The sequence below is a fragment of the Enhydra lutris genome, unplaced genomic scaffold, assembly GCF_002288905.1.
Source record: "Enhydra lutris kenyoni isolate GAN:26980312 unplaced genomic scaffold, ASM228890v2 scaffoldscaffold10, whole genome shotgun sequence".
Lineage (NCBI taxonomy): Eukaryota > Metazoa > Chordata > Mammalia > Carnivora > Mustelidae > Enhydra > Enhydra lutris.
In genome coordinates, this window is record NW_019154094.1 from 19,127,790 (window position 1) to 19,143,978 (window position 16,189).

At 43.8% G+C, this 16,189-nt stretch overlaps 1 protein-coding gene across 2 annotated transcripts in view; it reads left to right on the top strand.

Annotated features, from left to right (window-relative positions):
• LOC111143893 (protein tyrosine phosphatase, receptor type G) overlaps window positions 1-16,189 on the top strand; it is a 700,723-nt gene that overhangs the window by 556,436 nt on the left and 128,098 nt on the right. For both annotated transcript variants that reach the window (XM_022497940.1, XM_022497941.1), the window contains exons 7-8: window positions 4,344-4,501; window positions 14,802-14,994. In XM_022497940.1, coding sequence (XP_022353648.1) covers window positions 4,344-4,501; window positions 14,802-14,994 — 351 coding nt within the window. The remainder of the gene's footprint in view (window positions 1-4,343; window positions 4,502-14,801; window positions 14,995-16,189) is intronic.

The window sequence follows — 16,189 nt, forward strand, 5'->3', positions numbered from 1 at the left end:
TGTTAATAAGGTTGTGGGAATGTGTTTGTTAATATAAGTATTCCTATAACATCTTTGATTTTGCCTCTTGGCCTGCAAAACCTAAAATATTTACTATCTGGCACTTTACAGAAAACATTTGCCAATCCCTGGCTTAAAACACAAAATGAGCTGGTCTGCTCTCAGCCAAGTGCTTGCCTTGATAAATCAGGGCTCCCAAGGCACTCTGGTAAGCCCTTTACATTTATGAGCTTGCTTAATTTTCACAGCCTTCCTGAGGGGTAAATATCCTCTGAATTCCCATTTTACAGATAAGGGAAGTAGCCCAGAGAGCTTAAGACCTTTCCCTAAAGTCACACAGCTGTTAGATATCAGTTGGTTCCAAAGCTCTTACTAGAACTCTGGCAAAGAAAATTCTAACCTGTGTTGCTCAGGTTGGTGGAGAATTTGCCAGACATGAGGTACTTTTAAGGCACTAGTAATCAAGGTTTAAATAAAAAAAAAGACACATGTGCCAGCATTAGAGGAAGTGTATAGCTATGTAAGGTGTAGGTGGCTAGGCCTTGGTTGTTCAGAAAAGTAATAATAATGATAATAATATAAGTAATAAGAATTAGATTAAGAATAATATTTATTGGGCATCTGGGTAGCTCAGTCGTTAAGCATCTGACTTCGGCTCAGGTCATGATCCCAGGGTTCGGGGATCGAGCCCCGTATCTGGCTCCCTGCTCAGTGGGGAGCCTGCTTCTCCCTCTCCCACTCCCCCTACTTGTGTTCTCCCTCTTGCTCTCGCTCTCTCTCTCTGTCAAATAAATAAATAAAATCTTTTTTTAAAAAGTCTATCATTTATGAGATGCTTACTCTATTTTAAGCTCTCAGCCGAGGAAGCTTCAGTAACGGAGATCACAGAGCTTACAGGTGGAGGAGTTGGGATTCGGACCCTGGCAGCTGAGAATCTGCTCTCTTCCCAGCTTCCATAGGGATGGAGAAATGAGATGCTGATGAAAGTAGTGGTTGGATTGCAGTTTTCAGCTCCTGATGCTAGGTGACACTTCTGGTCCTAGGCTTACCGTTCCAGATCCTAAGTGGCTTCTTTGAAGAAGGGATCCCATCTGAGTTTCTGTGTTCTCAAGTTTTTTACCTCCCGTCTGGTCTTCCATTTTCCCCGCAATAAAATTTCAGAATTGGACTAAGTTGGTGGTTTCCAAAGTGTCCCTAGGTTCCCAGGTCAGCTTTAACCATGGTGGCTGCATTTTAGCTGTTTCGGTTGGCTGCCTCCTGTGTAAGATTTTGTTTGAAAAAAGGGTTCCTTGGCTCCCAAAGCCACTGAATGAGGGTGGTCTAAGCCCCTTCAGGTCTCAGAATCCTGACCAAACAGCAGTGACTGTGGCGGGATCGACAAGCAGCAAAGCCTCCTTCTTGGTCCCCCTCACCATGTCCACCCTCCCTGCCTCCCATCTGATTGCACCTGCTGATCATTTAAAGCCAGAACCTGCCCCTGAAGCCCTTAGGTTGGTCAAGGACAAAAAAAGCTCTTCTGCCTTTGTAGCAATGGTCATGCCTGCAGTTTCCATCAGTCCCTGCCGAATTCAGAAGCCTGTACAAGAACTTGCAGGAGACTCCTGATCCTACTAAAACCACGTGCCCTTGGAGAGATCCAGTCATCTCAGATGGGGTGGGAGGGGGGGCAGGTGTTCCTGCTTTATCTTTTTATATTCCTTAAAGCCTCGGCCTCTTCCTCCAGTGGATGCTCTAGGTGGGGGCTTTGCCGCTGCCGGCTTGCGGGCACTGTCTTGTCGCTAGCTGTCTGCCTACAGCATGCTAAACACCAGCCCCAACACTGGACCAGGCTCCTCGGGGAAAACTCTCCAGGTTTTCTGGCCATTCAGCCTGGAGCCCTTGATCCTAAGGCCGATTCATGTGCTGCGGTGCGACGCCAAGTTCACCTACAACGTGAGGGAAAAATGAAGATGATGATTTTGTGGTTTGTGATGCCAGGCCCTATGCTCCCTCTGTTGCCTGGGGCCTTGCCTTGTCTGTTTACGTAGCTCGGGAAGTGCAGGAGCAGCAAGCAAAGGCCGGCATTTTTCCTGCTCCCAGCCAACCCCGTCGCAGCCAAGCAGGCTGGCAGAGGTTTACCCTGTCGTTGGGTTGCCGGTAACCAGGTTTAAATTAAAACCCACACTGGCCAGTGGGCGGAGGGGCAGTTTGGTGATTTCCGGCCTTTTGTCCAAACAGAACCCGCTTTTGTCATTTTGGTTATAGAATCCTCTAATTTGGAGACTTTGGCATTTATGACTTAATATTTAATTTTTCCTTAAAAACATAGACTTGAAAACCTGTATGAGAATCAGCCAAGGTTTCGGAGTCTCATGAATAATGGCTTCTCTTTCCCCATCCCTAGTGATCTTGGGCTTAGTCATTTAACTTCTCTGTGCCTTCATTTCCACATCTGTGAAATTTGAGTCAAGTGTTGTAAATCGAAAGCATATAGTGATGGTTCAAGAATAATGAAAGCCTGGGGGCGCCTGGGTGGCTCAGTGGGTTAAAGCCTCTGCCTTCGGCTCAGGTCATGATCCCAGGGTCCTGGGATCGAGCCCTGCATCGGGCTCTCTGCTCTGTGGGGAGCCTGCTTCCTCCTCTCTCTCTCTCTGCCTGCCTCTCTGCCTCCTTGTGATCTCTGTCTGTCAAATAAATAAATAAAATCTTTGAAAAAAAAAATAATAATGAAAGCCTGGATTCTAAACTCACCTACCTCTTGTACATCCGAGCCCTGTAAATTGGTGATAATAATAGGGCAACTTCATGGGGCTCTTTTAAGAAAGAAATAAATTAATCTTTATCAAACTCTAAGAACAAGGGCTGGCACATCCAGTAACTACTGCTTAACCCTCAGAATGGTGTCTGGCATATGGTAATAAAGCTAAGTAAGTGTTAACTTTCAGTCAATTAATCTCTCCCAAAAGAAAATTGCCATTTTGCTTATTTTTAAAGAGTTGATTTCTGTTGGGGTTTTTACATAACCCCCATCACAGAGCTTTCTCAAGTCCATGGATGCACATTTGCACAAAGACCTGTATTGCTCATTCTGCATTGAAGAAAAGGAAGGAGGGGTGTGAACCTGGAAGGACTACTCCTGTAGGCACAGATGTGTCCAGGAGGTAACCTGGAGCCCTAAGGTCCTCACAAGAATCCTTCAGCCCATGGTGGAGACCACTAGGGATCCAAGGCAAACCATTAGCAGGATTAGAATAGCCTTATTACATCCCAAAAAGGGCTAAGAAAGAAATCCCAGACTTTAAATTCAGGGCTAGACCTTTGTAGACCCAGAGAGAGAATAGAGCCTTCTCTGATTTGGGAAAGAAGCTGGATAATCTACTGAGCCGGATTGGGAGAGCTATAATACAGTACCCTAAACACTGTTGCACTGTTTCTTCCTGCCTCAGGACCTTTGAACATGCTGTTCCCGCAGCCCCAAATGCTCTTCTCCTCTTTTGCTCCTATCCTTCAGTATTCACTGAAGTTGCTTCAGCTTCTTCGTTAGCTGAGTCAGAGCTGTGCACACTCTGGTGTCAGAGTGCCTGGGTTCCTATGCCAGCTTTGAAGTTTAGGAGCTGTGTGACCTTAGGCAGGCACTAACCCCCTCCACACCTTGTTTTTCTCATAGAGTTATTGTCAGGTATCATTTTTCAGTCTTGGTTGAAATATTCCTTCCACATAAGGAAAGACCACTCTGCTTTTGTAAAAAGAAGAAGCCTATTTTCTGGGCCCCCATTTTATAAGCTCAGGTCTGTAGGTTGGTTAGATTTCACTTTGATTTGGAGAGGTGCTGGGTGAAACCACAATCAGATGTAACCAGCTTTGGAGTTGAACTTTACCGTTGGCTGACAGTTTTCTTTTTACACTGAATCTCTCGTGGGTGTCCCAGCGTTTATGCCACTGATTGTTAGTTCCTAAGTATTGGATGGGGAAGGGTTTGGTGGCAAAGCAAGATTGGGAAGGGATGGGTTACATGAAATCAAGTCCATTTCTTTTCTGCAGGACTTCTCAGGGACTTGACTGTGCTAGTGTTTTGTCTGTTCCCTGGGGTGGGGAGAAGAAAGGACCGCAGGTTGCCCAGCAGCACTCGTCATGGAACCTGTTTTTTGTGAAATATAGTGCACCGTGGAGCCTCAGAACACATCCTGGGAAACACTGCTTTGTTTGCTGTGGCCCTCCCACCACCAAATGCTAGTGCTTCTCGGGATGTAAACAAACAGAAGGCTTGTGATGTGGCACCAGCATGCCGAGGGTTTCGACTGTATGTCTGCAGCATAATATGATTTACATCATTGTGCCTTTCTTTTCCTTCTTCCTCCACACAGAGAAGGAGACCTTTCTGGATCCTTTTGTCCTCCGGGACCTCTTGCCTGCGTCCCTGGGGAGCTATTACCGGTACACGGGTTCTCTGACCACCCCACCGTGTAGCGAAATAGTGGAGTGGATCGTCTTCCGGAGGCCTGTCCCCATCTCTTACCATCAGGTAGGTATTCAGCCCCACATGGGACCTCGGTGTTCACTCGTTTTGCGTTGACATAACCATTTAACGTGGCTACAAAACACCAGTAAAAAAACACCAGTTTTTTTATCCTTTCCCCCGCCCCGATTCCTTCTGTCTTTCTAACAGACGTGTTTCTGAACCCAAGAATTGTCAAATATAAAACACAGTTTCTCAGCCACTGGCTGAGGAGAATTGAGGGTATAAAACCAGGTATTAGGTAAGTATTCCATCTTGAGGAGAGAACAGCTGTCCAGCTTGTGCCAGAAACTCTTCCAGGCTCTTTGTATGTGCTCACCTATTTAATCCTCACAAACGGTAGTCCTCTTTGCCCCCCCCACCCTTTCATAGAGAAGAGATACAGAAGGCCACCCAACCAGTTACTAAGCCAGAGTGTCCGATCCCAAAAGTCATGCTCTGAGCCACTAAGCCTACCCGAAGTTCAGAAGAGGGAGAGATTTGTGTACATGACGAAATGAAGGAATAGATACCCTTGATTGAGCTCTTTCTGTACGCTAAGCACTTTACACATGGCCAGTTTTGTGGCCAAACAGCGTGGAGAGATGGCTGTTGGCCGAGGATGGTGCACGTAAGGGTATCGTGGTCTGGAGAGATTGGGTAACATAGCCAAGAATTCATGGGTAATGAGGCCAGAAACTGAGCCCAGGTTTGTCTGATTCCAAAACCCCTGTGGCTGACCATTACACTGAACTTCTTCTCTCTGAGTGTGGCCTGGGCTGATTTCCTAGGAAGGTGGATGTGGAAATTGGTGAAATGGAGATGGGTTTGAGGGCTGTGTCAGAGGAAGAGGAGGCCACTGGGCGGGTGGGAGTAGGAATGGGTGGGGAGGCTTGAAATCCCCTCATGAGGGATAATAGATGGAAGGAGAAAATTCCTAGAGGGGATGTATTAGTCATCATAATGCAGCATGCACTGAAGTAGAAGGGTATGTTTCTTCTCCATAGTTTCAGAAAATAGAGCCAGCAACAGTGGGTAGGATTGTGAGAAACGGGATTTGAGCCATTAAGCAGGACTGTTTAAAAATGGAAGGTTCTTATCAGAGCTGCTCATAGAGATGCCTTCCTAGAGTGTGACAGGTAGGAATACGGAATGTTGTAGTAGGACAGGGGAAGTTCTGGAATTATGTGACAGCACCCACGATATAAGTGAAGATATGGGCAACAAAATTGTGGATCTGGCCGCAGTGGGGAAGAGTCCAAAGATTTTCCTAATAAAGGCAGAGAGTTTGGAATAAGGGGTGGGGGAAATAGAGTTAGAGGGTGTCCTGGTCAGGTGTGTTTTAGAGTTAAGAATCAGCAACCCACGTAAGGTAGCTCAAGTAAGGGAGTATTTTAAGGAAACAGTGGTGGAGGCACCCTGAGATGAAGCCGTCATAACCAGGACTGTGGCTGGGAAGCAAAGCCCTCTCTCAGGGGCCGCACAGGTTCTTAAATCTTGGAGTTTCTGCCACTGCTCTGTGATTCTGTGATTCTGTACTTCTGTAAAATTCTCACTCCCAGTTGGTTTTGTTTTGGTTACCTGGTCAAATATGGTTGCTCTCATACCAGTTCACCTTTCAACTCAAGGGCCAGCTACCAACTGACAATAGTGAGGGTCCTACTCCCAGTATTCAAGAAGATAGATCTGAATAGATGTTGGTCAGCCAACAGCTTGGCTGGCCTTGGGTCATGTGTCCATCCTTAAATAAATCAGCAAACAGACCAGGTAGCTTCCTAAAACACCCAGTGTTGCCCCCCACCCCGGGGGTAAATGGAGCTGGTCGTTTAGAAGGACCTATGTTGTCCCGATAACAAAGTTAGGCCAGACAGACTTGGTTTCACTGCTGTTGGCAGACATTTTACTTCAAGAAATTTCTTTTCCTTTAATTCTTCTCTGATGACAAAAGAAGTACTAGCAGTTTGGTTGCTGAACAGGATCTGCCAGCTTTAAGAAGATAATGAAACAGGAAACGAGTTTTCTTCCTAATGGTGAAGCCAGCATTGTCTTACTTGAATAAAGTAAAATTGCAGTCCAAATATTTATATCCCCAGGGTTGGGGCAGGGGACTTTGAAAAGAGATGCTTTTTGTCCATTAAGATAGATGCTTTTGTCTTCAGAGATACAAAGGTTTGGGATAATGAGACTAAGAAATACAAGTCTGGCCACTTTTTTTGTAGGACACTCTGTGGAGGGGAGAGGCAAAGAGTAATAATTGTGTAGTACTGTGGGCATCTTAGGAAATGCTTAGTTTTTTTTTGTTTTGTTTTGTTTTTTAATTTTTTTAAGATTTTTATTTTATTTATTTATTTGACAGAGAGAGAGATCACAAGTAGGCAGAGGGCAAGCAGAGAGAGAGGGGGAAGCAGGCTCCCCGCCGAGCAGAGAGCCCAACGCGGGGCTTGATCCCAGGACCCTGAGACCATGACCCGAGCTGAAGGCAGAGGCTTAACCCACTGAGCCACCCAGGCGCCCAGGAAATGCTTAGTTAACATCTGTGTACCCTTCACTCCTTGCTGCTCAAATACTCAGAGAGAGGAAGTAGAAGAGTTTTTCTCTGTGACTTGGAATATATGACTTAGTCTGCAGGTAGTTCTGTTTCAAGGAAATAGTAAAGAGATCAATTAATCATACTGGCTTCCCAGTTTCTTTACTACAAACTATCCTTAGACAGTACCTTCATCAGACACAGCTTCACCTTATCCCTCTTTCTCTCTCTCTCTCTCCCCCAAGGGAGGAAAAACAGCTCATTTTCCTGTGGCCAAACGGGATCCTTGCTGGCACACTTGCGTGGAGGTCACAGTGGTGTCAGCGCTCAGAAGGGAAACCATTAACCATCCAAGTATTGTCCCTTCAGACCTTCCCACCCTGACCCTGCCAACATTCTTTCGGAAGTTAGCACAGAACGTTCATTTCAGAAAGGCAGACGGCCAGTGCGGAAAACCAAGTAGACAGAATCCCATGTCTGCTGCTGTCAGAAAGAAAACATTCGAAGTTCTTCATTCTTCTCTTTCTCCAAAGACTGTTTCCTCTGTTCTGTTCCCCCTTACACTATGTGGGTGTCTGTCAGCAACAAAAATGAGAATGTGTTCACCATATAATGCAATGGGTAGCACTTGTATGGTGGCTTGTATGACGTGGATTTCTTTCAAGCCTTCCAGATAGGAACAACTCCTTATTTTGCCTCTTCTTTGAGTCTCCTTGGACACTGAAACCAGCCCCATAGCCGGTAAGCTCTGACTTTGGTCCCTGTGATAATCTGGATCTATTACAGTGTTGCTAATGGGATCATGTGTTGGCTTGGTTGGCTAGCAGTCAGTGTGGCGTAGGTGGTTGGTTCCACTAAATGTCTTTGGTAAATAGCAGGCAAACATTGTGTCGTGACTTTATCATCCCAACAAAATGGTGCCACTCTCAGTGCTGGTTTACCAGGTCAAAGGAGCGAGGCTAGCATGTTGAGATGGTGCCTCCATTGTGTTCATGATCAGTCAGAGAACATGATCATTTGAGTCCAGTAGACAGGGATGTGTTTTATTCTAGAATGGTGGCTCTCAAATGATGGCGCATTGGCCATTGGAAACTATCCCAACCTTCCGTTTCCAGAACTGTCTGCTTCCTGTACTTTAAAATATGATACTACCTATAATTTTTCCTCGCATGAATTTTGTTTAAGTGCCTCTTGGAGGCTCAATCAAAAAAAAGCAATAAATAAATATAAAAATGTCTAGTTTGTTTGCTTTCGGATATTTTTTTTTCTAACAGTAAGCTGGAGTGGTTAGGAAAGGTTGATTTGCAATACTTTTTTTTTTTTTTTTTAAACCAGTGTTATCTCTGTCATAAAGAGCAGAGAAACTCTTATTGAATTAACAAACTGCCTGGGTTTCATTCTTGGCTCCATTTTCCAGCCACATGAGTTGAGTTACTCCACTGCTTACTCTGTGCCTCAGTTTTCTTCTGTAAAATGGGGATGATAAGAATACAGCCACTTCATGGAGTCATTATAAAGATTAAATGATAGAATGCATGTGGCATGCCTAGACTATTGCCTAGCACCACAGGACATGTGCAAGATATATTAGGTGGATTTTTTGTTGTTGTTGTTGCTGTTATTAAATCATCACCAAGGCTCTGGGGCAGCATTGTCCAGCACATACGTGATTTTCTAGTCGCCACATTAAAAAAATGTAAAGAGAAACAAGTGAACCTCATTTAATATTATATTTGATTCAACCCAGTGTATTCAAATTATTATCCTTCCAACAAAGGGAGCTCACCATATTTCTGGGGGAACAGCTCCATTGGGCTCGTGGCTGTTGTAGCCTTTGCGTTTTATCTCAACACCTAAGGAATCACGTAATTCAGAAAAGTTCCTATTCCAAGACCACATAATGCACTGTGTATGTGAATAGAGAGGGTTTTTTAAATGGTGGGGTAAACGTGTCATTATTAATCCCAACATATAGCTTTCTTTGGTGGTAATTATGGTTAAATCCGTTTCTTTCTGTGGAAGGCCTTTTTATAATTGTCTTCATACAAAACTCTCTGTTGCTGCAGGAGGGACATGTCCTTGTAGTTAGCTAGCTATCTTGGATTTTATTTTTGCAGCCATGGTTCAATCAGTAAAACTTCGGATGCTCTGGGCTATTGGGAATTTAATATTCCATCACTTTTGTTTAATAATGAGGCAACACCCCAGGGCTTGCCCTGTCACCCCTCAAATGTGTGCTGAAGTTGAAGTGTCTCCGTGACCTTAGGTGTGACATTTCCATTCTTAATGCTTACCCCAGCGTTTATTATTATGTTTATAATGGACTGTGGTTTTGTGTAAAGGCTGTAATATGCCCATCCTCTAACATATTGTGCACAGCAGCCTTTTAATGGTTCATAATTATATCACTTTGGATTTTCTCTCCTTTTTCCCCTTCAGCCATGATGGCCCTTCCCCACATCTCGTGGACGAGAGCTCTTGCTGCACACGAATAGCGTGAATAGATTTCAACTTTCCTTTGATTTGAACTGACAGATTAAAAACTAATTATTCTCTGTAATATTTTTATAATAAAAACTAAGTTGAAATGATTTATATACACTTCCAGCCAACACATTTGCAATTCAAGGTTAAAATTGTTCTTGAAACAGCACCAGTTAAAATGCAATTACAACTCCCCAAGCAGGGATAAAAGAAAGAAGTGTTTTACGTGTTCGCTTCAAAAGTTAAAAAGTCAATTTTACATTATAGAAATAAAAACTTTCGTTTATTTTTACTAAATGATAAAGACTTCATTAGTTATGTTAAAGTAAAGATAAATCCAGTGTGTTTATTACTTGCCTCTTGGAAAGAATAGGTGAATAAGTGTGGGCTTTTTGTGGTGCATAGATTTTCCTCCTTGTGCCTGCCATCTTGTTCCTGGTTCCCAGTTCCTTCTTCATTGAGCCATAAGCTGTTTCAGTCCAGAGTGCGGAAAAGTGCAAATAGTTTTATATTGCCAATGGTGGGTGCCCCGCATTAGTGGTCTTTCAGGGTCAGCTAGAAGGAACTCTTTGGGGACTTCTGTTATCACATTCAGTAACTCCACTGCGATGTTACTCTTTCCATGAATAATGCTGCAGGCCTATTATGCATGTGACATGAAGTGGCTGAGAGTATGACAGTCATACAGACCTAGGTTTCTAATCCTCACTTCAACAGGGTGAGGGGAGAGTATGCATGAGCAGGGGGAGGGGCAGAGGGAAAGGAAGAGAGAGAATCCCAAGCAGACTCTGAGCTGGGCTTGGAGCCTGATGGAGGGGCTTGATTCCACGACCTTAAGATCACGACCCAAGCCAAAACCAAGAGTAGGACGCTCAACCAGGCACCCCGGTCACGTCATCTCTTGTTTCCTCTGTGATCTTAAGCAGGTCATGTCAAGTCTCTAAGCCCAGTTTCCTCCTCAGTCACAAATAATGATATGATAATACCACCAACTTTATGAGACTTCTGTGAGGAAGTAAGGAAGTAAAGGAAAGCACCTAACACTCTTAACACAATGCCTGGAGTAAACGCTCAGTAAATATTAGCTGTTGGTGTTAATGATATAATAATAGTGTTAACAGTGTTACTCTAATGTTATTATTTTAAACTAAAACAAGTGAGAAGCCAAAGTAATGTTTGTGAATTCCATAAAGTACCATATATACCATAAAGTACCTGTCACAGAATGCATTTGATAAATACATATTCCAAGGAGGAAAGGAGGGAGAAGCAGAGAGAGCATCTTAGAGTTGTTGGAAGTTTATAGTACAATCACAGTTACCACATTTCTCATAAAAGAAGAATAATAGTAATGTTAATAATAGTTAGTGAATATCTACTGTGTGCCAGAAATTATTCCAAATGCATTATGTATAGTATCTCATTTAATAGTAGCAAAAACCACAATTGGTGTTATTGCTATTGTACAAGTAAGAAAACCAAAGCACAGAAGCATCAAATACTTTGACTGTGGTTACACACTTAGCAAGTGGGGATTGGAAACAGGGTTTTGAACCCAGGTAGCAAGAGTAAGTGTTACGAGGTTGGAGAATTGGGCACAGGGTGGATCCTTAGGGCCCCACCAGTAGAATTGGAGGCCCTTGAAAGTTTTTGAACAGAGGCCTGATGGCAGCTCATGTACATTTTAAGGAAATAGCTGTGTGGCTATTAAGCAGATCTAGAAGGGTTGACAGCTTGTCCTGTGGCTGCAGAGTTAGGCAGTGCTGCTAGACCTGCACAACTCTAGGGGGCACCTTCTCGTTGTAGTCTTTATAAATGGCATCCCTTGGAATCAAAAAGTAGAGATCTGGGTGGTGGTCGGATTCACCTTTATCAAGTGTGGTTACAAGGAAAGGATAAGGATCAAGGGACAAAAGGGAGTAGCTATGTCCAGAGTATCACTGTTCACCTGCCAGAATGCAAACGTAGGCTCCCTTGGCCAATCCAGGCATCATGGTGGTTTCCACTCAATGGCCAGACATGCAAGGCACCAGCGAGAGAGGCAATTTTCTGGCAATTTTCATTCAACTTAGAGGAATGACAGGGTTTTAGTGAACACTGCCAACATACTGAAGGACATTTGATGAGTCTGCTAAGCTTGACCTCCTTTTCCTCTTTTGTATGACTGTCAAGCGAAGCTATGATCCAGTTGACAATATAATATCGTCCAGGTCATCAGTTCACTCTGAAAACCGTCACATCCTTCCTTGGAAATCTCTGGGCAAGTTGAGTTAATGACAAGGAAGCAGCCGAGCTTTTAAACCATAGCATGTCATTAAGCTGTAAGAGCAATTTAAGCAAAAGCATTTTTGTGTTAAATTCAGAACCTGCCTCTTTTTACAGTTATATGACTAATTCTTTCCTGAGGCATCAGAAATGAAACTTTTTAGGAGAACTAAGTGCTAGCTGTGAAAGAAGCAAGTCTTCTAGAGAATAAACAAACCTTAGAGTCGGATTGCCGAGACAGTCTCCAAGGCCATCCTTTTCTGGCATCTCAGAGATTAAACTATTTCAGGACAGATGGCTGCTCTTCCAGAATATTTCCGTTCTAACTTGCTATGTATAGCAGCCTGGCCGTTTAAAAAAAAAAAAAAATCACCCTGAAAGTTAAGGAATTATTTCTATTCAACTCACGTCTCTAAGGCTTTAATTTAAACCAATTTCCTCTCTTTGGCCTTCTCTGGACATGGAGAAGAGCTGGTCAGCATGTTCCACATACAAGGGCCTTTAATCAAATTACTCCTAACCTGCCTTTTCTTCAGGCTAAACACTTCCCACTTCCCTTCACCTTTCCACACGGGATTTAGCCTCTGTCCCTATAATCACTTTGGTTGGTCTTTCCCTAGACGGTCTCCAGAGTCTTTGTTAATTCCTTCCATGTAATCTTAAGAAGTTATTTTCTGTCAGGAAACTCTGAAACCTTCTCTCATGTGTGGATGTGTTCAGTTCCGAGTTGGAGTGAGTACACATTGCCAGGTTGAGGAGACTGGATTTCCTTCAGTACCTCCAATTATCTTCATCTGAGTGGGTCATATTTGGCAGAGTAAACAGTCCAATTTTCTTAATTTTTCTGCTTTTATGGCCTTTCTCTCTTCACTATAAATAAAGAAGGAACATCACAAAGAAGAATGGGAAGAAAGACAATTTTCAATAGCCACCACAGGAGTTGTTAGAAGTTAATGAGACTGCTGGAGAACTGGAGTAACACCACAGGACCAGACAACTTTTGCTTTTAGGCTGGGTTGAGAGATATTCTGGATCTGTAACCTTGATGAAAAAGCAGAAAATGTTTCATGGTTTGTTATCACTTTACATTTGCAGGAGAATTGCAGGGGAGGTGAAATGATAGGTGAATCCAGGTAGTTAAATGATTTTTCTTGGCTGTGATCACTATGCACATTCATTGCTTTCTCATGCAAAGAGAGGGAGTTTCAGATCAAGCAGATCAATTTTTGTGACCTTGTCTGAAGCTGTTTGAGAAACGCTGGGGTTAGTTCCAGGCTTCAAGATGACCATCCAGAAACCCAGGTTGGGAGGCTCCTGATGGGCTCAATTGGTGACCATCCAGCTCTTGATCTGAGGGTCCTGAGTTCAAGCTGCACATTGAGCGTGGAGCCTACTTATAAAAAAGAAAGAAAGGGGCGCCTGGATAGCTCAGTGGGTTAAAGCCTCTGCCTTCAGCTCAGGTCATGATCCCAGGGTCCTGGGGCATCAGGCTCTCTGCTCAGCAGGGAGCCTGCTTCCTCCTCTCTCTCTGCCTGCTTCTCTGCCTGCTTGTGATCGCAGTCTCTCAAATAAATAAATAAAATGTTTAAAGAAAAAAAAAGAAACACTGTCGTAATATTCCTGTATATTTAACATTGGTGTTGGCCATGGTCCCTGAAAGCCTAGGGTGGCCACTCAGTGGCTGCTTGGGAAGCATTCTGATTGGGTATTCAAGGAGCCAAATGGGCCAGAAAGAATTTATTCAGTTTCTCTCTTTTTCATTCCATTTTCATCCCCCACTTCAAGGAAGTAGTGTGTTCCATGGCTGGTCATTTTAGATTAATTTTATTTCTTTGGTGACCAGGATAACTTTGTGGTCCACTGAGAACAGATCTCTGGCCCAGCCTCAGCTTCATTTCTCTTCTATCAAAGCATTACTGTGGTGTTCTGTTTTGTTTTTTTTGTTTTGTTTAAGGTTTGTTTTTTTTTTGTTGTTGTTGTTTTTTAATGAGCAGAAGATGGAGGGCCACAAAGAATCCTTTTTAATAATGGAAATATGATCCTGAAGTCCTGATCTCTTTTTTCTTTGCATCTCTATAAAAGTTGGGTCTGTAGTCTTCTGGAAAGTGTTTTTTAATAGTATAAATAATAATGAGCGCAGCTAATCCTAACCATGGACTTAATGGCTGCTAAATGGTTTATATATATTTTAATCTTTTAAGATCGAAATAATCTTATTTTATAAGCTTTTTCCATGATCTTATAAGATAGCGGCTAGTATTATATCTGTCTTATATAATATATATATAAAATGTTGATATGTATTGAGTTACTGATGCTTGACTAGTTTGACTATGATTACCCATCTGGTAAGTGTTGAAACGGAGTAGTTTACCTCACGAGCCATCAGCTTTCTGCCTTAGCAACTTTGCTGAACTGAATCCCTATTACATACGGAAGAAGACGCTTAGTAAGAACTGAATCACTCATCTTCACTGAGCCCTTCTGTGTCAGGGACTGTTTTAAGCACTGCACGTGGATTATTTCATTGAGTACTGGCACAAACCCTACCGGGGTCGATGCTGCTGTTGTTAGCACCATTTTATTGAGGAACAGTTGAGGCTCAGAGCAGGGAAGCCACTTCCTAGAGCCCCGGAGCGGGTGAACTGTGGAGCTAGACTTTCCATCCAGGTACTCTTGGGCTCCAGAACCTGCCAGTTGCACCATCACCTTGTGCTCTTCCCAGAACACGAACAGTCTTGCCAGGGGGGCAGAGCAGAAAGACTGGAACTCTTTTCTGAGACACAGGCTCCAAGAGTTCTGTACAAGCCTCCTCCGGCGGAATGTTCTCCCGGTTCGCTGGCAGGACAGAAACCACAGCCAGATAAGCCCCTGGGCAGTGGTTCCAGCAAGGAGCCTGCATCCTGCTGGGTTCCTCACACTCGGCTTGGAGCACATCCTACCATTTTGTGTCCTTGGCTCCCCCCCCCCCCCACCCCACCCCCCCGCCCACATCGCTTTTCTCATTCTTGGTCTCTTTCTCCCCCCTCCCCTCTCTGGTTCTCTGTTTAGCTCGAGGCTTTTTACTCCATCTTCACCACGGAGCAGCAAGACCATGTCAAGTCGGTGGAATATCTGAGAAATAACTTCCGACCACAGCAAGAGCTGAATGGCAGGGTGGTGTCCAAGTCTGCGGTCCGAGACGCCTGGAACCACGACATGACAGACTTCTTAGAAAACCCACTGGGGACAGAAGCCTCTAAAGGTATAGTTGGATTAAGTGCCCTTGCCCGGAGGAAGATTCCTTATCATAAATTACTTTAAATTAAAAGGCGTTCCAAACCAGCCAAGAGTTGGAACTCGGTGTTAAGAGCATATGTTTCTCTGCTAAAAGAGACTTGTCTGGATGATAAATAGAAGCAGTTGTGGGAAAAATTTCAGTTAAATAGATATGTTCAGAGTTGCCCTTTTGACTAGTAATATATCAGTCATTCTGTTGGTATTTTTACCTTACAACATCAACACTGACTAGTGAATGTCTGAGGGAAGCTTGTGGGTGTCTTACCTTGTATCTGCCCCTCCACCCCCTTCTGTTGGGATCAGGACGCTGTCTCTGACCTCAGGCACCAGCACCTTTGACTTGGCCCCCAGCACTCCACCCTGCAGCCCACCCTTACCTCCTGACTGAGGACCTCCGCACCAGTCAAGACCTCCCCCTCCTGTTCTCCACCCCTACCTGACACCATGTGGCCTTTTTAAAACCATTATTTAACAGTTTGATTCCCATATCCGATAAACTTGAGTTTATTCTTTTCAGGCATCTCAGTCTTTTTCTATTTGTACATTCTTATGTGAATTGAACATAAATTTCTCTTCCAGGAAACTAGAAAGTCGAATTCTATCCTCACAGTTCTACTTCAGGCCCCATGGTGTGTCCTCACTTAGAGAATAAGGCTGATCAAAATTCCAGTACTTGGCAGGGGTGCCTCAGTGGCTCAGTCAGTTAAGCATCTGTCTTTGGCTCAACTCAATCCATTCTGGGATCGAGTCCCGCATCAGACTCCCTCTCTTTCTCATTCTCTCTCTCTCTCTCTCAAATAAATAAATAAAATATTACCAAAAAAATTCCAGTATTTGGAAGGGAGGAAGGAATAAGAAGGAATTCTCTTTGGGTGTGAAGAGATGGTTCTTTTCTTTCTTTCTTTCTTTGAGATGGTTATTTTCTGAACCAGTGTGCTCTCTGAAATCATGAGCTTGGGTCATATGGGAAGGGCTTGTGTCATTGATCAACACTGGACACAGACTGTGGTATTTTTAGTGGGGTAAGTTACACAGGGACATTTTAAGAGTGCCCCACCCCCCAATAAAAGGGACTAATTTACTGGCATATGACCTTTATAGGAACAGGGGGGATGCGAGTGTATTCCACAAGTAACTGCGTTGATGTGCACTTTAATAAG